Consider the following 24,245-nt stretch of genomic DNA (forward strand, 5'->3'; position numbering starts at 1 on the left):
TTTGTATAGGTTTCAGCAGCTTTGACAGCATTGTCCATTGGCATGGGGGCTGTGAACCTTTCCACTTCGGTCTTAAGCAACGTGAAGTTTGCTTTTGAAAAGTTTTTCATGGTGGTTTCCTTGATTGGGGTTGGGAGCGGAATGTGAATATCCAAAGTGATTAGTCTATGGTCTGATCTAACCAGTGAGGGGTTGATGTCAGGTGTGGAACATCGGTCGCCCATTTTGGTGATGACCAGGTCTAATATGTTGTTCCCTCTGGTAGGGGTGTTGACCAGTTGATCCAGGGTGTTCAAGTTTATAAATTCTAGGAAGCGTTGGGCAAGGGAGTTAGTGCTTGAGTAGTTCTCCCAGTTAATGTTTGGGTAGTTGAAATCACCCAGTATTAGGGTGTTTGGTAGGACCTTCATATTTCCCAGTGTCTCTAGAAATGCAGAATGGGGGTCCTGGGTCATGGTGGATGATCTGTAGCAAGCTACAATTTGGATTGCAGTTTTGCCCATTGTTAGTTGCACTTGGATGATCTCTGATGCATTGTGCTGTGCCACTAACCTAGAGGTGTGAGTATCCTTGATTAATATGGATATACCCCTGCCTTTTGTGCTTTGGTCCAGGTTCTGTTGCCAAAGGGTATGGTATGAGTTGTAGCCTGGTAGTGATGGGGTGCTCTCTGGACCCTTAAACCAGGTTTCTGTTACTGCACAGATATTGATGTTTTCCATACTGAGGAGTGCCTCGAGTGCATGCATTTTGAGGTTTAGACTTCTGGCGTTGAGTAGCATTACCCTCAGTTTTTGGTTATTTGTGCTATTTACGGTGGTGGGTTTGTCTTTTGAGCCTTGCCTAAAAAGGCACTATGGGAGCGGCAAGAGCCTTTGCCAGTATTCAAAAGCCTAAGGGTGACAGGTGCAAGCCACCTCTTGCGAAGCAATGTGGCTTGTCGGGCATGTCATCCCAGGCAGAAAGATACTGGATCCCCTTTGAATGATACCAGAAACTTAGCCAATTGTTGACATTGATCATTTTTGTCTTTATACTGTGGCATCATTCTTGGTGAGGGCAGGATGCTAGTCAGGGTCAGGGTCATACCTGCCTGGGCTACATGATCAGAGAGCTCTTCCATGTCTCTTTTCATGTAGTCCAGGGAGGTATGACTCAGGTCATTCACACCAACATGTACAATGACAGAGTCATATTTGTACTTCTTCTAGAGTGACCTGAGTGCTTGTGTTATGTGGCGGATCCTGGCGCCCGACAGGCAGATAAATGTAACCTTCTCCTTGTCCAGCCTAGTTAGTGGGACATCGGTGTGCCTGACTATAGAGTCGCCTATTACTAGTGTGTTGGGTATGTTATTTTGCCTTAAGGGCTGTGATTTTTAGGATGTTTAATTTTGGAGATTTTCTCCCAGGACTTCCACTAAAAAGAAGTCTTGCATGGCCCATTTGGTCATCCTAGTAATCAAACATAAATAAATAAAGTAAATAAATAAACAAATGTATGTGCAACTGTTTTCTATCCTTTAGAACCCAGACAGGATTTAAAAATACAATATGGATTTGCATTCTGTGAATCTGGCTAAATAAATCCACATACCTAGTTTGCCTATCACTGGAATTATTTATTTAGTCACTGTATATATTAAACCACTTGAATTAGTTCTGTATTGTTTCCTTCTGTTGGTTATTATTCCATTTAGGACAGTAACACAAGTGTTGTACAGTTATTTCACTGCACTTCTGCTGTTGTGTTTACAGAGTGTGCAGCAGCAGCAGCACTTCTCTGCTTTGTCATGTGTTCTCTTCTGCTAAAAATGCTACTCTTGTAAGATTGAGTTGTATGTATACACACTTTGTAGCATCCATTTGGAGTAAATGTTTTGTAATTGTAACTTGCACATCCATCCATCCTCAACCCCTTTTTCCCATTTTACACATGGGGTCAGAGTGTCACTTCATCAGTGACAATCATCTCAAGCCAAGGTTTACACCATTTTCAGTTGTACATTTATACCCAGATTGTGACTGAAAAGGATTGGAAGACCAACTCACCTACCCGATAACCAAATTGTAAAATTAATCTTCTTTCTAATCTAATCTGCCACTATGCCTACATATCTATGTACTGAAAAGTGAAATTCCAGGAAACAGCAGAATCGTCTTCCAGTCCTTTCTGGCTATGCCAGAAAGAAGGGTTTTAATTTAACCATTGATGAGACTGGTAATGATGCTGATCTTTGTGACATCTACAGTACCAACATTCAGGCAGTGGAAAAATAAAAAACGTTTCTTGTGGAGTAAGAACTTGTCTACTCCTACCTGAAGTGAAATATTTTAACAGAAGTTACAGCAAGAAGAAGAAGGTGAAACTGAATACAGAAACAATCTTCATGGAAAAATATTATGAGAGATGGCATCTTCTGAGAATGTAGGTGTCAGCCCAATGCAGTTTGAAGAATCAGTCTTTAGTCAACAGAAATACTACTGTCTGCATATCTGTGTGTATGTGCGTGTGCGTGTGAGACTATGTCTGTCTGTCTGTGTGTATGTAGGCTGACTGATGAGGAGATATGGACTGAAGTGAATAATGTGACAGGCTATAGGTGATGGAATGTACCAACCATATTTGTTACAATATAAGTATTACATGAACAAATGTGCAGTATTTATTTCACTTGGTGATTCAAAGGTTATTTGACTTAGCAGTAAAGCTTCCTTCTGAGACAGCAACTTGCTTAGAAAAACACTAGGACTATATAAAATGTTCATATTAAAGCAAAAATACATGTCAAAGAAAACTCAAAAACAAGGTAAAATGACATTAGTTTTGCAATAAAGATTGTGGTATGATTCTGTAGCAGAAAATAAAAAAAATAACTTCCTCCTTAAATTATATTGCATTCTTTTTGTTGTATGCTTCAGCCAAGGGCGCCCGCAGGCAGGTGCAAGGGGGTGCACTTGCACCCCCCTGGAATCGGCTAGACAGGAGATTAATTTTACTTCTAATTTAAAAAAAAAATTTTAAGAGCGTTCTTCTTTAAGAATATCCTTTGCGTCCAGCATACCTCTCATCCGTACAGAGAATCTTGTTTTTTACCGGTTTTGAGGTACAAAAAATGGGGTGCCAAGATTTCCGAGTGGCACCCCTTAATTTCCGAATTTCTCGGCTTATTTTTTTAATATTTCTTCCTGCTGATGTCATCGTGTGCAGAAGCATGCGCAATGACATCAGCTCCGTGAACAGCCTGTCGGAATTGGCCAAGGGCTCCACTGTACGCAGCATGCGTGCGAGCAATTTAAAATTCAAGAATTAGCGGTTCTTTTGGTGACCATAAGCATGGATGTACTGTTCTTGAGCTGGGACTGGAAGCATTTATTTTCAAGCAGCTCTTCTCTTCTACTTTTTCGAGAAGCAATCCTCTGCAGCCTTCAAGCCAGATAAGAAGTGTGCGTGTATGTATGTTGCAGGTACGTCTGATTTATTTGAGAGAAAGGATGAAATGAATGTGTTTGTGTTTACCTATGTGTGAACTGTAAGTCCCATCTGGAACTCTGTTACAATTAGTCATTTACTGCTGTGGATTTTTGTCACCCCTGGCTGAGACAACCCAACGTAACTTCTGCATACCAGAAGCAATCTTGTGAAAGCATAACTTCAAGATGTCGCTGATTCAGTTCAGTGTTTTACTCTGTCATATAACGTTTTCTTCATTAAAAAATGCAATGTTTCTTCATTAAACATGCATTGCAAAAAAAGCAAAAGGATACACAAAGCACATGGATGGAAGTACATCTGCGACAAAAAAATTTAAACTGAAAATAGAAAATTTGCAAAGTGTGATGCCATCTCCATAAGCGTTATAAAAACAGTCATGCCATATCTGTCAAGAAGTGTTCCGTTTTAAAAAATTGAGTTTTCATAGAAAAATGGCAATACTTTCACAGAGTTCTCTTTCAGAAAAAAAAATCGTAGCAGTGAATATCTATAGTTGTCCTCTTATCACTGTCTTCACAGACCGAAAAAAGCACAGAGACAGCCCCCATGTTTTATTTAGTGCCTTGCCAGCTTTCAGATATGAAAATTAGAGAGATTTTCATATAACCTGTAGGTAGCATGATAACTGATCAAACATGGCAGTCAATCAAATCTGCTTAAGGGTGATGGAATGCACGAAGCTTATTGTCTAACTACAGAGAGGCCAGACTGCAATACACTAGTGTGCTTCTCAAGGATACAAGTTAATAACACATTATGACAGAACTGAAGCGTAAGTTACATTGCACTAGTAAAAATCAGATAACGTAGATAGCAATGTATTTTGTCCTTAGAACTACTAATTTAAATAAAAAAATGCTTTGCAATTTATTTTCTTCTTAAGGAAATTAGTATTTTAAATGTTACCTCTATAGCAAGTTCTTTATTTACATAAAACGGCTGCGACATTTACGAATTAAGGACCGTTTCAAAGTATTGAAACATGTTTTCCATTTTCGGTACTTAATACTCTCAGCAGCCCTTCCAGTTTTCTTCTAACTCTCTGGAACAGAGCAGTGAAAAAGAAAAGTGCAACCTATTCAATGCAGTTACACACCTCTGTGTTATCAGCAAATCCTCAGAGATCAAGTGCTGAGAGTTAATGCTGAGGTTGTCATATAACACACAGAGAAAATAAACAAGGTGATGTATTATTTCTTTCTAGAAAAAAATAATTTATACTAGTTGGACATTAATTAACCAGTACATTTGCCTCAAGATACACTGATTTTATTCAAAGAGACCAAAAACCCATTTTTGTTAGTGTTAATCTGTTATACAGTATGTTTTTACCAGGGAAGATACGAGTATTAAGTGATTTGTTTCTCACAGGGATGCGCTAAGGATTAAAGTTACTAAAATAATGACATGCATTTATATTTTCTGAAGGATATCAAGTCTGAAACTCATTCTAACATCAATCCTGTTCTGCAACATTCTAAATGTGTCCCTAGTTTGGGGCCTGTGTTTGTGTGTGTGTGTGTGTGTGTGTGTGTGTGTGTGTGTGTGTGTGTGTGTGTGTGTGTGTGTGTGTATGTATAAAAGGGAGGTAGCATACCCCTCAGCTGTCCAGGTTTTTGCAGAATGTCCATATTTTTGCCCCATATTCCTCCTAAAAACGATTTAAGTTGCTAAATAGTTTTAGACATCATATCCTTTAGAAAAATGCATACCAACACAAATCATGTTATTCTAGCAATTTTATAAGTTCATGAAAGCAATATTTATAATCTGTCCCTGTTTATTTTAGGCTTTGTCCAGATTTCTTGCACTAAGAAATTGAGGTGTGTGTGTGAGAGAGACAGACAGAGTCAGACAGAGAGAGAAATGCCCTAGTTAGATATAGCAGGTGGAATTTATTTTCAAGTGCATTTTCAAGGAATTGTGAACTTCAAGGGAAGCAAAGGTTACTGCTGCTCATGCTAAGTCTGTCTGCTTAAAATGTGTAACTGTTCTGTTCTGCAAATGGTATCATTATTGTGGTATATAATGTTAAAGCAGTGTTAGCACAGCAGGTAGCATGGTTCATTTTGATGCAAAGGGCTATAGGTTCTATTCCTACAGCATGTATATTTGTATTTTAAGGGGGTATATGGTACTGTAGTCCTTAGTATGTCCTCCTTTGGATGAGACATCTGATAACTATGAACCTGTTTTTTCAGCTTGCCACCCATTCCCTATTGCAATTTACCAGCTTACCATTTCCTTTAATGTAATATAGGCAATTTAGTCTTCAAGGGAAACAGCACTGAATCTGTAAATGAAACACTGAAATATAAAGTTATTTTCTAGCAACAACCTCTTCATTGGTTTCAGATCTCTTTAATGTGGAATTATTCAGATGACTTTTTTACTTCTGCAGAGATTCTGCATATTGATTGATATGGGTGGATTGTATGACAGAAGTTTGAGTGGCCCATCATGGCTGCAATGATCTGAATTGAGCAGGTTGTCATTATTGGTTCATATAATTTGTTTCATTGCTTAAAGGAAAAATGTTCAGAACTATAAATTTAAAACACACTCTAACAAGTGGTGCTGCATTATACAAGGGATGTAATTCAATTATTATATAGTATAATTAATACAGTCAGAAAGGTGAATCAAAGAACTTTTGCATGGTTCTACAAATGTGTGCAAGGAGCCTATGATTTGAAAACAGCCCAAAGTTAAACTTACCCTGCCACTGGCCAGATGCATTTTCTTTGAATGTGGGTTTCAATGCTGTTTCAGTGAATGTGGGTTTCAAAGGTAGAGAAGTTTTAATGCTAAGTCTGTTTTCATTGTAAGACTATTGCTTTGTTTAGGTTTAATAAATGTCTATCAGAGTTTGTGCTATAAAATTTGAAATAAAAGTTGTAAATGAAATCCAACTATCTGCAATCATTGTAGAAGCAAAGCATAAAACAGTATGCACACTGAGAGATTTGAACAGTGTCTAAAACAAATGGGAAGACATATCCAAATAATGGAACACTGGAATGGCTGCGTGGGTGGGGGTGGTGGGGCTGCGTGGGTGGGGTGGGTGGGGCTGCGTGGGTGGAGGGGTGGGGCTGCATGGGCGGGGCTCTGGGTTTGCACCCCCCTGCAAAAAATCCTGCGGGCTCCCTATGTAGAATTTTCCTCCAAATATATAAATGATGTTATAAAGGGATATTATTTTGTTACAAGATTTAATTGAGTTTAATCACAACTAAATTTTACCAAACACAATGACTTCATTGCACAAGTAGTAATAGTAGAACTATCATCCCAAACCATTTTCATTACAAGAATTTCACATTCTGCGTTGAATTAAATAGTTTTGTAATATCCAACAAATATGATGTGGGGCTAAATGAAGAAGCAAGAAATTGTATTCAAACTTTTTTTAGCCAGGCAACTGCACTGTAGAGACCTGCTATAGGAAATCACAGAAATGTGTATTTAAGCAATAATCCACAGCTTGGTGTGGGCATATCAGGATTTACCCAGAGTTGGTGTGTTTTTTATCAGGAGGGTAAAGCCTGAGTGATTAAACAAAGACAACTGTGAGCAAATCTTCTAAAGTGTGGCAGGATCTCACCTTCTGTGCTATGGAGCTAATAATCTCAAACATGTCAGGGTCTCATTCTCTGTGCTGTGGAGCTAACTATCACAAGTGTGCCAGGGCCTCATCCTCTGTGCTATGGCGCTGACTATCTCAGGTGTGTCAGGGCCTCATCCTCTGTGCTATGGTGCTGACTATCTCAGGTGTGTCAGGGCCTCATCCTCTGTGCTATGGAGATTACTATCTCAAGTGTGTCCGGGCCTCATCCTCTGTGCTATGGCGCTGACTATATCAGGTGTGTCAGGGCCTCAGCCTCTGTGCTATGGAGATTCATATCTCAACTGTGTCAGGGCCTCATCCTTTATGCTATGGTGCTGACTATTTCAAGTGTGTCAGGGCATCATCCTCTGTGCTATGGCTCTGACTATCTCAGGTGTGTCAGGGCCTCATCCTATGTGATATGGAGATTACTGTCTTAAGTGTGTCAGGGGCTCATTCTCTGTGCTATGGAGATTACTATTTCAAGTGAGTCAGGGCCTCATCCTCTGTGCTATGGCACTGACTAACTCAGGTCTGTCACGGACTATCATCTGTGCTATAGAGATTACTATCTCAAATCTGTCAGGGCCTATCTGTGCTATAGAGATTACTATCTCAAGTGTGTCAGGGCCTCATCCTGTATTCTATGGAGATGACTATTTCAACAATTTTAATACTTCTCTTGATACTGTTTTTTGTTATTTTGGGGCTACTATAATAATGCCTGAAGGGGTGGACCTTATAGGAAAATAACAGACAACCCTGCAGCAATGAGGCCCAATGCCACCAGCAGAGAGCTGTCTCCACCCCTATAAGGTCCATTATTTTCCTGTAATTCCTACCATTGTGCTTTTTGCATGTATGTATGTGTGCATGTGTGTGTCTATGTGGGACTCATATTTTAATAACATAGCAGTAAATAAGCACCATTTTGAAATACTCCAAATATGTTTCCCTGTTGGGGGTTGAGACTTGAGTGGAGCAGTGAGATCTTGTATTGCAAATTATAGCAAGAAACACATGCAGTGGACTATTTTAAAATCGTAAAATGCAGGATTTGACATTGTAGTACTTTCCTGTCAAGTCTAAAGCTGGGACATCCTGCTTTCTGTTTTATTTGATGTGTTATAGTAGAGACGGGATAATTTGCATTGCAGTTTTTTAACAATGGCAGTAGAGAAGACACTACTCATACAAACACACACACGCACACATACATGCACACGCACAAGCGAGCACACATACGTACATACACATCATACAATGCTGCAACTCCTGGCTAATAGCTATGTGGTTTGACAGCTATTAGAAGAGCTGTCAAAGCGTATCAGTTAGGTTTGGTTGTTTACTGATGGGATTGCATAACTTGTAAGCAGCTTCACAGCCATGTGTTTTGTGTTCATTCTTACTTTTAGATGTCTTAATGAAGAAAATTTGGACTGATGTTTCTGAAGTTTGAAGTGTCATATTTAAACATTTTAGAAGGCCATTTTTAAATGGCTTTTATACTTCAAGGCTGAACTGTTATGCATTTTAGTAGGAGATAAATGTTTTTGCCCCTTTATAAACAGTGCCATCATGAAAATAAAGCAGCAGTTGTGTCTTATGGAAAAAAAAAATAAAACAGTCAAGGGTGGTACCATTTTCAAAACTACCATTCAAAAGCTTCATGATACCAAGAACTTTTAACAGATCTGGCAACTGTTCAGTTCATTATTAATTAGTATGTAGTAAAATGTGTGTTAAGCATCTAATATTGCCAAATATGCTATTCACTGCCAAGTGTTCAGATAATACAGTGCTTTATAAAATGTTGCATGAAACCTGGCATGAGGGACAGCTGCTTCCTTTGAAAAACAGTTTTCTAAATGGCTTGAGCTTATTTATAAATTTGTCAGCTATAACATGTTAATGCATAAAGATCATACTAGGTCCTATGTGGTCACAATCAAAGGTGACATTCAGAATGAATGGGTTGGCAATCTTATGGCAACAAATGGGAAATGTTCATTGCACTGACAAATGAGTACCAGAAGATCTTTAAAACCTACATGCATTATCAGAAGAACAAAGAAAGGAACTCAGTTTAATACTGCACATCACGGAGGGCTCCTCAGGAAGATGGTACCATCTTAAGTCAAATTACAGCTTCTGTAATGGAATATGAACCAGATCATTTACGGGGGGGGGGGGTACCTGCTTTCTTCCACCCCTCCCCACATACCCCAAGGCTACACTTTAGGATGTGTGGTTCTCTCACTTTTTTTTACATGTAGTTATTTACACAAACTTCATTTTAAAGTCATAGCCATTTCAGTATTCAGGTTAGCTATTCACATTTTTTTTTTTAGTTTCAGATAAAATAATGCAAGTAGAAGAAATGAAACTGAGTGCCTACCGGATCTCTGTATCTTTTCATTCTTCTTTCTGAAAGCTTTGGTGCAAGACGCATTAATGGATGTACAGGGGAAAACTACAACAGAAAGATATCATAAACACCCATACACAACACCGTGGTCATGGTTAAACACAAAACCCATAAAGCACATACAGACAAACTATAGAAATACGTTTTAAATACTAGTCTTGACTCACTGCAAAACACAGCTTAATAAACACACAATGTAAAGTATCAGGAGCAACCTAAATCCGTAACTAATGGAGTTAAAAAAGAAAAAATAAGTAGTCGAGTGTTTTGAAATTTGAAAAACATCATAAAAGAACATCAGCAACAGAAAACATTACCTGGCCAGACATTTAAAATAAAGAAGTAGAAGTGATGCCAGATGTTAGCAGAACAGGTGGCATACTGTTATGTATTTAACCACCATACTACTGCCATAGGAACTGAATCACTATGTTTGTATCTAGCAAACACTATTGGCATAATAAATACATTAGACTATCTCAGACTCTAATAAGATTATATAGCCTTTGTCATTTATACTGTCGCCTGAGAAATGCACTGAAATACTGCAGTGCTAGTATATCATAATGGTTGTACATTTTTTCCTTACTTGCATCTTTTATAATGTTTAAAATAATCAGTGGTAGCCAAAATGTCCCAATTATTCATTTTTGGAATGCTTACTGGAAAATGTGAAGGATAATTAAAACTCCCCTGCAATGAACAATTAAATGGGAAGTATAAGTGCATTCTCAAAAAAAAAAAAAAAAAAAAAACGGAGCAAGAGAGTGACAGAGGGAAAGTGAGAAGCAGAATTGTCTGATTTTGTGAATAACTATCCATGCTTTCTCCCCTTTCCTCCTCCGCTATGAGACGTTTTATATGTGTTTCTGTTTAATTGGACTTAGGATGCCTTTATTATTAATCTTTTATATTGATACACTTTTTGCACCCCTTTTCATGCAACAGCTAGGAATCTGAAACTTTGGCTTCAGCAGTAGAACTAATCATTCTTGCTGTATATCCAGCTGTATTAGCATAAACATTACCAAATTACACTAACAGGTAAAGACAGGCAGACTCTTCACATGACATCACCAGAACAACTGCTTTTTTTCTGCATGCCCATAGAGTTAGATTTTACATATCATGTAGAGGCAGCCTATAAGGACTGTGTTTGTTGGGTTAGGCATCATAATAGATTTACAGTCACAGCCAGTTGTACTGTTCTTGAGTTGAGTGCAGATATACAGTTTTGCCATTATGTTTGCAAGCTAATCAGTAGCACATACTGTGTGTGTACCAGACTAAGGGAGGAGTGAAGTATTATGGGAAGTGGGAAAATTATAACAGCTGCTGCTTATGTTTGCTTCAAGCTGGAAGTTACACTCAGAAGAGACATATAAACTTTTACCACAAAAATGATAAAAACAGCAAGAGAATTTATTAAGCAATTTACTAGAAGGACACAGCAAATTGTATGGTACTTATTGCTGCCTCAAAGCTATGAAGTGTAGCTGAAAGATTACATTAACCTTAGAAAATGGGCTTTAAAATCAGCAGTTGCATTAGTAGCTCAGATTTCCATAGGGGTACATTAGCTGACATTGTGAGCCTGGGAGAAAAAACAAACACTGCTAATCACGGCACTAAATCAATGTGCCAATAGGAGCAGCAGAAACAACATTTTACAGGCAGCTGTAATACCACTTAGTAAGCAACTATGAGATGGAGATTTCATCACTGATGAAAGACTCATACTTAATGTAATAAGTCCATTCATGTACTCATTAAAAAGTCTGTAAAAATCCAAGGATTGTGATTCCTCATACCCATCTTCCACACTGTACAAAGCACATCGCCACTTTAATTATAAAGTAATACATGCTTAGTGCTGTAAAACTTGCATGGATCTTTACTTAAGTATTAAATGCCTTACCATCCATCTGAATACAGGCATCTCAAGACAGATGTATTATACTTGTGTTACTATCACCCTGAATATTATAGATAACTTGCCACTGTTTCACTTCTAATTTTTGCTCAAGTCCCAGCATAGTGTTGCCTCGTTTGACTGTGTCAGTCCAGATGTGAGAATTCCCAGCTTATCTTCCATTTTATTACTCTTGCACTGACTCCTCTTCCATTTCCCAGAGTTCAACAGTAATAGGAAACACAGCTGCTCTACTGGCCACCTTCATGCCTTTAAATGATATCTCCTGGCTCATGGCACATATACAGTGCTTGTGTGTATGCACATGCCTGTGTGAATGTGTGTGCATGCAGATCTGTGTCTGTTCCTATATTTGTTTTTGTGAAATGTAGATGCTCTGTACTTCAATCTGTGCAGTGACTAAGAGATATGTAGAAATGTAAAGTGTAGCACATATGCAAACACACACACACACACACACACACACACACACACACACACACACACACACACACACACACACACACACACACACACACACACGCACTTTCTTACAGGCTGTTAGTTGGTAATGACATCCCATCACATTAAGTGTTTACTTAAAGCATCAAAATTAATTTCTTCTGTGGGAATAAACATCTAAACACACCTGTCAACCTTCGAACATTAAGAGTTCTAGTACTTGCCCTTAGAAATAATAGCACCTGGCCAGAAAGAGGAGCATTTTCTTATTTTTCAAAATAGAAGGTGTTTAGCTTTTAGACCGTAAATAGTAAATAAGCACCTTTTTATAGCTTTACTTCAATTATTTAATGATGCACATGGGGTAAACAGGTCTCACTTTGTGAAGAAAACAAGTAAATATAGGTGGAACAAAGTTAAATCTGAGGTGAAAAGTTATAGTTCTGTGCCAATCATTTCAGAGTTTGCATCAAAATACTATAAGAAATAAGTACTATGATACATAATACCACCACCTAAACTCCCTAATCCAATCTCCAGTCTGTGCCCAAAATTAATAATCTAATCTGTAAACAAACCATTGATCAATTCAGCAGTTACAGAGTCCTGACAGATCTGCAATATGGCTTCAGGGGTGGCTTTATTAGCTTGTCAGACTTGTATAAAGTAACAAGTACTATGTGCGATAAACATGAGTCATGAATTGTACGTAGATATTTTTGTGCTTCTTTGATTAAGTCAAGGATAATCTGCTACTCATAAAGCTGGAATTGATGAAGTTCAGGTCTGGTTGTATCTTAATTACCCCAGTAATAGAAACGTTCATGCATACTCTGGTTACTCCATTCCCAACAAAGGGAAAAGAAATAGTAGAATAACACAAAGTCCACTTCTTACAACTAGATTTTCTCTCTCTTACAAAATAGTTTCACCTTATAGGTGGCCATGGTGGTGCAGTGGTTAGCGTTGCCAACTCACAGCAAAAGGTTCTCCGGTTCGATTCTCAGCTGGGGTGCCTTCTGTGTGGAGTCTGCATGTCCTCCCTGTGGTCACGTGGGTTTCCTCCGGGTGCTCCGGTTTCCTCCCACATCCCAAAGACATGCAATAAGTGGATTGGACACTCTAAATTGGCCCTAGGTATGAGTGTGTGCATGTGTGTGCCTTCTGTGGAAGGTTGGGTGACGGGCTGGCAACTCAACACCGTAAAACTCCACTGCCAATCATGAGCGGACAGATGATACGCTGTGGCGAACTCTAACCGGCAAAAAGCTGAAAGAAGAAGAAGACTAAATAGTTTCACCTTAGACCCGACCAGCCTTATCCTAGCAACACATGCCATACCAAAATCATCTCTCTCATTAACACTTATATTTATCCATTAAGTGATATCCTACAGAAGGCCCTCACTAAGACAGATACCTGGTGTCAAATACATGGCCTCAAGCTCAGGGCCAAAAAGTGCATTGTCATCCCCTTTGGTAAAAACTCTGTACCCATAAGCTACCACATAGGCGGTAGTCTACTTAACACCAAAAGTGTGATAATAGAACTTGGGACCCAGGTGGACAGTAGTCTCTCCTTTGATAATCACATCACCACAGTAGTCAGGAAATCTTTCTACATGGCACACCTCATCACAAAAGGGTTCTCATCTAGGAAAAAAGAGGTCATTGTTCCCCTCTACTCGACACTTATTAGACCCATTATAGAGTACAATGCCCCTTTTGGAATGTACCTCACAAGACATCTGCAGCAGCTGGAAAGGTCACAGACGTACCTCACAAAGAGGATTACTCACCTCAAACAGATGCCCTACACTGACCATCTCAAAAAACTCCAGCTTTACTCCATAGCATATCGCCTACTCCGAGGTGATCTCTGCCTAACATATAAAGCTATGTCAAACCCAGAGCTTTTGGGCATGCGACACCTAAAGAAATCCCAATCCCTCCGAACTACATGCTCTAGGGACCTAAACCTTGTTACCACAATAAACAGGACATGCTGGAGGGGTAGATTCCTGTCCCAGAGACTTCCCATACTCTGGAACAAGCTACCCATCTATGTCAAGCAAAGTTCCTCATTAGCACTCTTCAAGAAAAATCTTGATGAGTGGATGAGAAACAGGAAATACACCTAGAGGATCACTTCTGTGGATCTGCTCAACAGGGGCACAGGAAAATAACTTTCTTGGGTGGCATAAGCTAGGAACCTTGTTGGCTAGGCCTACTTAGGCCCTTGGGCCGATAGCCTAGTACCTACCTATGAACCTATGATGGATACCATTGCAAACTCACTTTGAAACAGACTATCCCAAAAACAATGTAATTATTAATTCTAAAAAAATCTGCCCTTATGATTTTTGCTAAGTCTAGAAAATCACAACATCCAATGCAACTCTTACTAAATGACCGTCTTTGAGGTCTTTGAACAAAAATACTTTGGTCTCTTTACAGACCATTCTCTTTCAGTTAAACCATGCACCGAGAAAATAAGCATTAAAGTTCTGTAACATCTAAAATGGATTCTATCTAAAATGGTATGGATTTTGAAACTTGCTTTCACTACAGGCTAGAAGAGCACTAACCAACAATGCATTCCTACCTAAACTTGCATGCATTTTGCCAATAATCTCACCAACTTCTTCTGCAAATGCCACTTTTAATATCTGCCATTTCATCTTTCTCACTAACCCTAGGACTTGCCACTATCTGCGTCTAGAAATAAAAAACTGGCTACCAGTTACAGGTTTGGCCACTCAGCTCCTCTTCACATTTTTTATTCATAGGTACAAAGGTAAGTACTAGGCCCTAGAGCCTATATAAGTCTAGCCAAAAAAGTTTCTCTGGCTTTCGCCACCCAAGAAAATTAATTTCCTGTAGCTCTGTGATCCCCAGGGTGAATTTCCTTTTTTCCATCCAATTGTCAAGATTTTTCTTAAAGAGATCTAATGAGGTTTGCTTGACATGAATGGGTAGTCTGTTCCAGAGCATGGCAAGTCTCCGGGACAGGAATCTATCCCTCCAACATGTTCTGTTTATTGTGGGTCTGATGAGGGATGAGTAGAGAGGAACGATGACCTCTCTCTTTCTGGAGGAGAACCCCTTTGTGATGAGGTGTACCATGTAGAAAGATTTCCTGACCACTGTGGCAACGTGATTATCAAAGGAAAGACTACTGTCCACCCAAGGTCTCTTATCACACTTTTGGTGTTCAGTAGGCTACTGCCTATGTGGTAGTTCATGGGTACAGTGTTTTTCCCAAAGGGGATGTCAATACACTTCTTGGCATTGAGGCCATGACTTTGACACCAAGCATCAGTCTCAGTGAGGCCTCTTTGTAGAATGTCCACATCCTTAGGTGATTCTATTATGGATCCTAGTTTGCAGTGGTCTGCAAACTTTTTTAGCCAGAGACCAGTTGTATTAGCCTGGACTTCTGAGAAGTAGATACCGAACAGGAGAGGACCCAGGACCGAATGCTGTGGTACTCCACTTGTCACTGGTCTGAAGTCAGATTTAGAGTCAGCTACTTTCACTGTGTGGGTTCTGTCAGTGAGCCAGTTGGCCACCCATCTTGTGACATAGGGATTTATGCCCAGTCTAGTGAGTTTATCTATAATACCAGATTGGGGGATGGTGTCAAAAGCCTTGGCGAAGACAAGATAGGCTGTGTGCACCACCTTACTCTTGTCCACGGCTCCGGTGACTGTTTCAAAGAAGTCAGTCAGGTTTAGGAGGCATAATCTACCTTTTACAAACCCAAACTGAGTGGGATCCAGAGTTTGGAGGTTACCTATTTCTTTGTTTATAAGCTCCAGGATGATGAGTTCTATAGCCTTGCAGATCAGTTTCATCAGGCTAATGGGGCGGTAGTTCCAGAGGTCTGTGGTGGCACCCCATTTGTGGAGTGGGATAACCATCACAGTGCACCATTCCATAGGCAGAAAGCCTGAAGTGAGGCTATGGTTGAACATGGTACTTAGGGGGGGTGCCAGTTTGTTCTGTAGTTCGTGCAGAATACAGCCTGGGATGTTGTCTGATCCCATGGATGTTGTGTTCCTAGCTTTGGAGAGTGCAGTCTTTACTAGTGTGTCTGTGATTACAGGGGCATTGCAATCTTCCAGTATGGAGATGGGCCCTTTGGAGGATGAGGGGGGTAAAGTTTACACTGAATCTGTCTGCCAGGATGTTGGCAATGTCATTTGGTTCTGTAAATCTAGTGCCATTGTGCTGTAGCTCAGAGCAGATCTGAGAGTTGCCATTGAGCTTCCTGGCATAGCTGTAGAATGCTTTGTGGTTGTCTTTAGAATCAGTGGTGATTTTATTTTTTAACTAGCTTTGGAGGATTTTATGAGGGATCTCAGCTTCTTACTGAGGCTGAACAGGGACTTCTTGCAATCATGGGATTTTACTCTTTTTTGCAACAGTTTCTTCCTTCTGTTGTAGAGTTTGTTTATGGCAGGGGACCACCAGATTGGCTTCCTTTTTTGGAGGATAGCATCTTGGTACTGTTGGGGATGGCACGGTCCATCACTTGTATATGTGCTTATACAGTGCATTTGTATAGGATTCAACAGTTGTGCCTCTATTTTTCATCTGTATGGCTGTCATGAAGTTAGCCACTTCTGTCTTAAGAAGCATGAAGTTGGCTTTGCAGAAGTTTTTTACAGTGGTTTCCTTAATGGGGGATATGGACATCTACAGTGATTAGCTTGTGGTCGGATCTGACCAGTGAGGAGTTGACCTCTGGTGTGGAGCATCTATTACCCATATTGGTAATGACCAGGTCCAGGATATTGCTGCCTCTGGTGGGGGTATGGACAAGCTGATCCAGGGCACTGGAATTTATGAATTCCCTAAAACATTGAGCAAATGAGTTAGTACATGAGTAGTTTTCCCAGTTGATAGTGGGGTAGTTAAAATCTCTCATTATTAGGGTATTGGGCTGTACCTTAATATTATCCAGTATATCGAGAAATGTGGAGTGGGTGTCCTGGGGCATGGTGGGGGATCTGTAACAAGCTACAACCTGGATTGCAGTCTTGCCCAGTGTTAATTGGACTTGGATAATTTTGGATGCATTATGTTGCGCAACTAGCCTGGAGGTGTGGATATCCTTTATGAATATGGACACGCCTCCTCCTTTAGTGTTTTGGTCCAGGTTAGGTGGTCGAAAGGTGCGGTAAGAATTATAGCCCAGTAATTCAGGGGTACTCTCTGGAGCCCTGAACCAGGTCTCCGTCACTGCACAGATGTCAATGTTCTCCATCTTAAGGAGTGCCTTGAGTGAGTGCATTTGAGGTTTAGACTTCTAGCATTGAGTAGCATTACCCTTAGATTTAGCTTGTTTGTACCTACTATGGTGGTGCATTTGACATTTGAGCCTTGCCTAAAAAAGGCACTATAGGGGTGGCAAAAGCCTTAGCCAGTATCCAAAATCCCAGCAGTGACAGGTGCAGGCCATCACTGGCAAAGCATCGTGGTCTGTTGATCATGTTGTTCTAGGCAGACAGACACTGGATCCCCTTAGAATGACACCAGAAGCTTAGCCAATTGTTGAAGTCACTCATTGTGTCCCTGTGCTGTGGTATCATTCTGGGTGATGGCAGGACACTACTCAGGGCTAGGGTCATACCTGCCTGGGCTAGATGGTCCAAGAGCTCCTCCATGTCTCTTTTCATGTAGTCCAGGGAGGTACGTCTTAGGTCATTCACTCCAACATGGACAATGACAGAATCATATTTGTACTTGTTGAGGAGTGACCTGTGTGCGTGTGTTATGTGGCAGATCCTGCCACCTGACAGGCAGCTGACAGTAACTTTCTCCTTGTTTATTCTGGTGAGAGGGACATCAGTGTGCCTGACTATAGAGTCGCCTATGACTAGTGTGTTGGGTATGTTGTTTTGCCTTATGGGTGGGGGTTGAGGGACACACTGATTTTGTGGGCTATGTGTCATTTGGGTAGTGTTGGGGGGGGTGGTTGCTTGCATTTCAGCTTTGGAGTTCTCTGTTGTTTGGGCAGAGTTTTATTGAGAGCCTCCGTGAATGTAGGTGTGTGTTTTGTGTTACTATGCGTGCATTTAGGTGGTGCAGGTTTTGATGGACTATGTGTTGAGTGTGGTGTGGTTCAGGTGTTTACCTTTTCCTCCTGACTGTCTAGTCCAGTCTTGGCTGGAGAGAGCTTGGCTTTCAGTTTGGCTATATAAGTGCATCTGTCACAGGTCGTAGTGTTTGGTGGTAGGAGGAGAGGGTTGTCAGTGTACATGAGGCAATTGCTACATTGCCCCAAGATGCCCTTAGACATGCCTGGTTAGGTGCTTATGAATTTATGTACTAAAAGCTGTTTTCCTCTTGATAAGTGAGGCAAGTTGAGTGCTGCAGTAATTTGTAGATTATTTAGTGCTTGCAACAAGTTTTTGAACAAGTGCTGAGCACAAAGAAACAGTTTTGAGTGCTAAATCTAGAAAACTGGCTAGTTCTAAGGTAAATCAGAAAACCAGACTTTCTGGCACCGGGAATAGATTAACCATAGTTAAATGGAGCTGTGCGATGCGCAAAACTGCACAAACATGGGTTTTTAAACAGAAAGATGAAAGGGCTAGAAATAACCCAAAATGGCCAGTGAAACTACAGATTCTGAGCTGAAACCACTCCTCCAGCGACAGATAGGCTGCTCAAAACTCACCACTCTCACTGATGAATAGAGAAGCTTCCTTCTATCTTAGTAAGGTCTGGGCAACACAGAAATGACAAAAGAAACCAGAATTCAGCAAAATCTGAAAAACTGACTCTACTGGTTATAGAAAGGTGGGAAACAAGTAGAGAGAGATGATTTTTGTGGGTTTTTTTTTTGAAAATTAAAACAGATACAGTAATACAAACACTTTTAAGGCAAAAAAATGGCTATCGCACTTGAGTGTGTAGCCCTCAGCAATTAAACAGTTGAAAAACACTTAAAAATGATCAGTTATAGTGCAAACAGTATCAGAATTTAAAAAACAGTTAAAATAAGTAGCAAAGTTAATAAAAAACACTCAGAATAGTGCGGTTAGCGAAAATAAGCAATAAAAAGCAAAAACAATTCAGACCAATATATCAGCAAACATACCCAACTCTCTGTTTGAAGCTCACCACTAGGTCCCTCACCTATTTAACTAAAAACAAATAATAGGAACACCTTATCTCTAAATAGAGCACAATCTGGTACTTGTAGTTTGTGAGAAAACATTTTCCAAAACTGGTCTTGCCTCTAAAATAATGCATATGCAAAACTTGGGCAACAATAAATACTGCCAACATTTCATGTAAAGCTCAAATATTTCTTGCTTGCAGAATATACATTTTATTTAATTAATAAATAAATAAATGTATTTTGCTTTTGTTTGGCCCGACTGAGTTTTGTCAGAAAAACCTTTTCACTGGAGGCCTGGGGAGAAAAGCTCCAGCATAAACAGACATTAAATAATACACTTTAATGATTACACATTTATTTACTAATTAGATTAAATTAATATGAAATAAATGAAATAATGTAAACTATTACAGTATAAATGATACGTATGCATCAGTAGATGTTGAACACTGAGCATTTGAAGATGTTTATAGTGAGTTTGTCAGATAATAATAATAATGTATATTATTTTAATATTTTAATATTTTAATTTTCATCAGAATGAAGACGTTAAAAATAAAAATATACATGAAATAAATAATGTTGATTTTGAATTTTAAGTTAAATATTTTAGTAAGAGTATATTTAAGGCATTACTTGTAAAATATTGAAATAAATGTTACAGTTAATAATATGTGGATCTCATAGGGAAGGGTGTCTTTAAATGGAGGTGTGCCTATAAGGAGAGATGAAAAGCACTTAATAATACGGACTTTATATTTTACTTGTGGGTCACCAGTGGAGTGATTTCCTAGCTTTTTTATGCATATAGAGAAAGAGTTTCCTGCTAGCTACTTCCCGGGCTTGTTTTAATGCTTCACAGATAAACCAAGCAGCATTTGGTATATTCTGTTCCCCCAGTACTAAGATCTACAAGTGTAAGATAAAGTAGATACTCGGTCACATTGCCTTGACCGCATGTTACATGGGTCTGTGATACAATTATTTAATGAAACTGCATTTCAATCTGTAGCCGCACACCCACCATTTAATTACTGTTTTTACCTTTAGTAATTGTACTTTGTAGTTTCTAATGGTGACTTTTAATGCTTGCAGTGTTTTCCATTTTGCCTCCATTTCTATTTTCAATTTTTACTTAATGTAATTGTAGCATTTGAGTCAACTTAAGGTGCAGCTGACTTGATTATATAACCTGGTAACAGTGATCATCTCTAATTTGCCTTACCTGCCTAAACTAGCCATCTCTGCTACTTAATTTGTCTTCTTGTTTCTCTACCTGTACTAAAGTAAGACGTTTTTCTCACATTTCAGCTTATAAATTCCTCTCCCACCCACCAGTCAAGGTGTTTTTTTTCCATGATATCACCCTGAACCACCCTATAACATCAAGGCACCTGGAACCTAAAGACAACTATCATAAAAGAACTAACAAAAGAGAAAACAGCAAATGCGCTGCTGACCAAGACCTAACAGTGTATGTGTTTTCTGTACTGTTTTGACCTCCATTCTTTTGCCTAACCATACTGATAAATGCACTACCCCTTTGTGCATTGCTAGCAGCCTGCAGTGGTCTCTTCCCCTATACTCTCCACCACTTTCCCCCATTTATCCACCCATTTAGCTATAACCACCCTAGCCACTAGGTGGCAGTATAGCCTCACTGTTCTTCATCATATTTCTACTCATAATCCCTTTGAGCAGACTTTTTCTCAGACATTCACACATTCTGACTTCTAGTTTAAACATAGTATAACCCAGAACAATTTAAACCATAGTTCCAAACTAAGCCCGAAGCTACAACCCACTACTCCCCTACCTTATTTATTTTTGCTTGTATTTTCATTGCCTGATTCACTATCTCATTGATTGTTTCCATTTGTGGCTCTAGCTGTACCCCCTCTGTTCGCCCTGTGGGCTCACTCTGCTCCCCTACCCTACCCCCATATCCCACCCACCCTCAGTGCATCTAAACTTATACTCTTCTAACCCCTCCCACCTCCTCACTAGCCAACCAAACTCTGGCACCTTACCCACTACTGTAACCACTCCTACCTCCTCTCTTCTAACCACTCCCACCTCTTCTCTATTCAATCTAAGTCTGTTACCCTACCTACTCTTAGTAATAGCCCCTTTTTTCCATCTCCTCTCTCCTTCACCACTCCTCCCACTACATCATACTCACACTTACTACTTCCAATCCCATTATGAGCTCAAAAATCATACCGTTCTTATCTCAAACACTTATTCTCCTAATCTTATCCCATATGTATTATCATACTCAGCCCCTAACCAGCAACCACTCACCATCATTTCATATTACTACCCCTTTTTCCTACACCACACTCATGTTCCTCTATCCCAATACCCTCTACCTATATCCCATCAATAATCATGTATTCTTTCCCTATAAACCTATTCCTTTGTATAACCACTCTACTCCCGCACTAACCATCAAAACTCTCAAAAACTTAATAATACTCAACTTACATACCAGGAAGTGCAATTACCTCTCTAGCTTATTTCAACACCTAACTACCATTCTTATATCTGGAGATATACACCCTAACTCAGGCCCTCACACTACTCCAAATCCATCCTACTAACCTCACTAAATGCCCAACACATAGCTAATAAAATTCCCAACCTCCATGCCTGGCTTACCCACAATAAACCAGACATCCTGTGTATCTCTGAAACCTGGCTAAACCACATATGAAAGACTGCAAAATAGCACCACTCACCTACTCTATCATAAGAGAAGACAGAACTCACAAAAAAGGTGGAGGAGTAGCTCCTATGTACTTATCCTCCTTATCAGTTACTCCCTACAACAAACCCATCCCCCAATTTGCCAACACAGAACTAATCCTGGCTCTTCTCCAACTAAATAAACACAAACACATATGCATAGCCTCACTTTACATTCCCCCTGGAGATAATATCCCAATACTCGAGGATATCCTCTCATGGCTTTCTATTAACATCAGTAATGAAACTATAATCTTGGAGATATGAATATTAATTGGACCTCCATTCAGTCCCCCACAACCCCCCCTAAATATTAGCCTCTTTAATTTTTCTCAGCTTATTAACTCTACAACCAGACCCTCAAAAAATCTTTCCAGCAGTAGTATCCTTGACTGGATCTTAGTCTCTCACCCCCATTACTACTCGGACAGTGGTACCCTTCCTGATTCCCTCTGTGACCACCTCCCCACTTTCACCCACCGTCTTCCTTCCCCCCTACAACTATCCCATAACTATATCTCTATTCGCAGTCTAAAGAACTTTAATCCTATTACCTTTTCAAACTCCCTAAAATCAATGGACTGGAGCCCTCTAAAAACTATGCCCCTGGAAACAGCTGTTACCTATTTCAGTACAACTTTCCTGAATCTCTTAAACAGTTATGCACCAATAAAATCTAAAAGAATAAAAAGCAAAACTGCACCTTGGCTAACTAAAAATACTCTAGTTGCCATGTGCCTTAGAGATAAAGCCTGGTTGCATTACCAGAAAAATAAGACTCCCTCCAACCTTAACGAATATTGAACCCTTCACAACAAAGTCAAAAAACCTATTATAATAGACCAACAAAATTATTTTTCCCTTCTTCAAAATAGCAAGGAAACAACTCCACACAAATTCTGGAAAGGCATCTCTACTCTACTTAATCCCGGTAATAAAGATACCCCCAGCCCAGATCCTAATGCACCTGCCATAGACCTGGCCACTCAGTTTAACTCTTTTTTTCATTGACTCAATTACTAAACTGACCTCATCGTTCTCTAACAACACTACAGCCTCTACTTCTATTTTTACCCCATGTCAACCCCTTTAACCCCACCCTCAATTTCCCCTCCTCTCAATCCCCTCCCTTCTCTATAAAACCCATACCTACATCTACCTTAAAAGACTCCTTCAGAAACTAAAACAATGCTCACCTGCCCTGACAGCATTCCCTCATACTTCCTCAACATATCATCTGAAGCCATTGCCTTCCCCATCAGCATTTTAATAAATCACTCTATCCAAGAAGCCTATGTACCCCAACTTTGGAAAAAGGTTTTCATCATACCCTTGCATAAAGGAGGCAATAATAATAGCATCATACACATCCGGCCCATTGCCATCCTGTCTCCCATCTCTAAACTCCTGGAAAAATGTATCCATCTCCAACTTCTTCCCTATCTTATTGACAATCACTTACTAACTCCCACACAACATGGATTCAGACCCAATCACAGTACTATGACTGCCCTTCTTTCCTTTCTAGAAATACTGAACAAAGCCCGGGACTCTGGCTGTATTGTATCTACTCTCCATCTTGATCTCTCTAAAGCTTTTGATACCATCTCTCATAACCTTCTTCTTGCAAAACTATCCCTCTCCTCCCTCAACTGGTTCACTAGTTACCTTTCCAACAGACAACAATCAGTCAAATGGAAAAATGCCACCTCATCTTTCCTGAACACCCCCACTGGTGTACCCCAAGGTTCCATACTTGGCCCCCTCCTCTTTAATATTTTCATAAATGACTTCCACCATTCAATCCGCAACTCTAACCTTATCCAATACGCTGATGACTCAACCATAATCTGCTCTGCCACCTCTATCCCTACAGTCCTGAAACTAACTCGTGATGCATTCTCTACCACTGAAAAATGGATGATAAATAATCACCTAGCTCTCAATGCCTCAAAAACTAAACTAATGGTATTTACCCCCTCAAAAACCATGGTATTAGACAGAAATTTATTATTTATCACCAGCCAGGACAATACATCTCTCAAACTGGTATCCGAGGCCAAACTATTAGGTATCCATATTGATGACCAGCTCAAATTCAATTCCCACCTAGAAACTAACATTAAAAAAAAACACCAGAAACTAGGCATGCTCTACCACCACAATCGCTACCTTACCTCCTCTACTAAGCTCACTCTCTGTACCATATTCCTTATCCCTTCTCTTCTTTATGGTGCCCCACTCCTATCTAACTTACAATCCTCTATCAAGACAAAGATCTTTTCTTGCTACAATAAAATTGCCAAATCTGTCACTGGCCACAAGTATTCTTTGCATCACTATGCATCCCTTCATAAACTTAGCTGGTTAGAACTCCCCAACTATCTCTCCCTTACCCAGCTTCTTCATGTACACAAACTCATTTTCCAACCCTCCCTCTGTCCCTCCCTCTCCTCTAC

At 39.8% G+C, this 24,245-nt stretch overlaps 1 protein-coding gene across 2 annotated transcripts in view; it reads right to left on the bottom strand.

Moving 5' to 3' along the window:
• NMS (neuromedin S) overlaps positions 1-24,245 on the bottom strand; it is a 543,705-nt gene that overhangs the window by 204,658 nt on the left and 314,802 nt on the right. Inside the window, exon 6 of one of the 2 annotated variants that reach the window (XM_044071127.1) lies at positions 9,501-9,575. The exons of the other annotated variant lie outside the window; for it this stretch is intronic. Coding sequence (XP_043927062.1) covers positions 9,501-9,575 — 75 coding nt within the window. The remainder of the gene's footprint in view (positions 1-9,500; positions 9,576-24,245) is intronic. 2 annotated transcript variants of the gene reach the window in all.

The sequence above is a fragment of the Protopterus annectens genome, chromosome 5.part0 (genome assembly GCF_019279795.1).
Source record: "Protopterus annectens isolate FY-2018-M chromosome 5.part0, PAN1.0, whole genome shotgun sequence".
Lineage (NCBI taxonomy): Eukaryota > Metazoa > Chordata > Ceratodontiformes > Protopteridae > Protopterus > Protopterus annectens.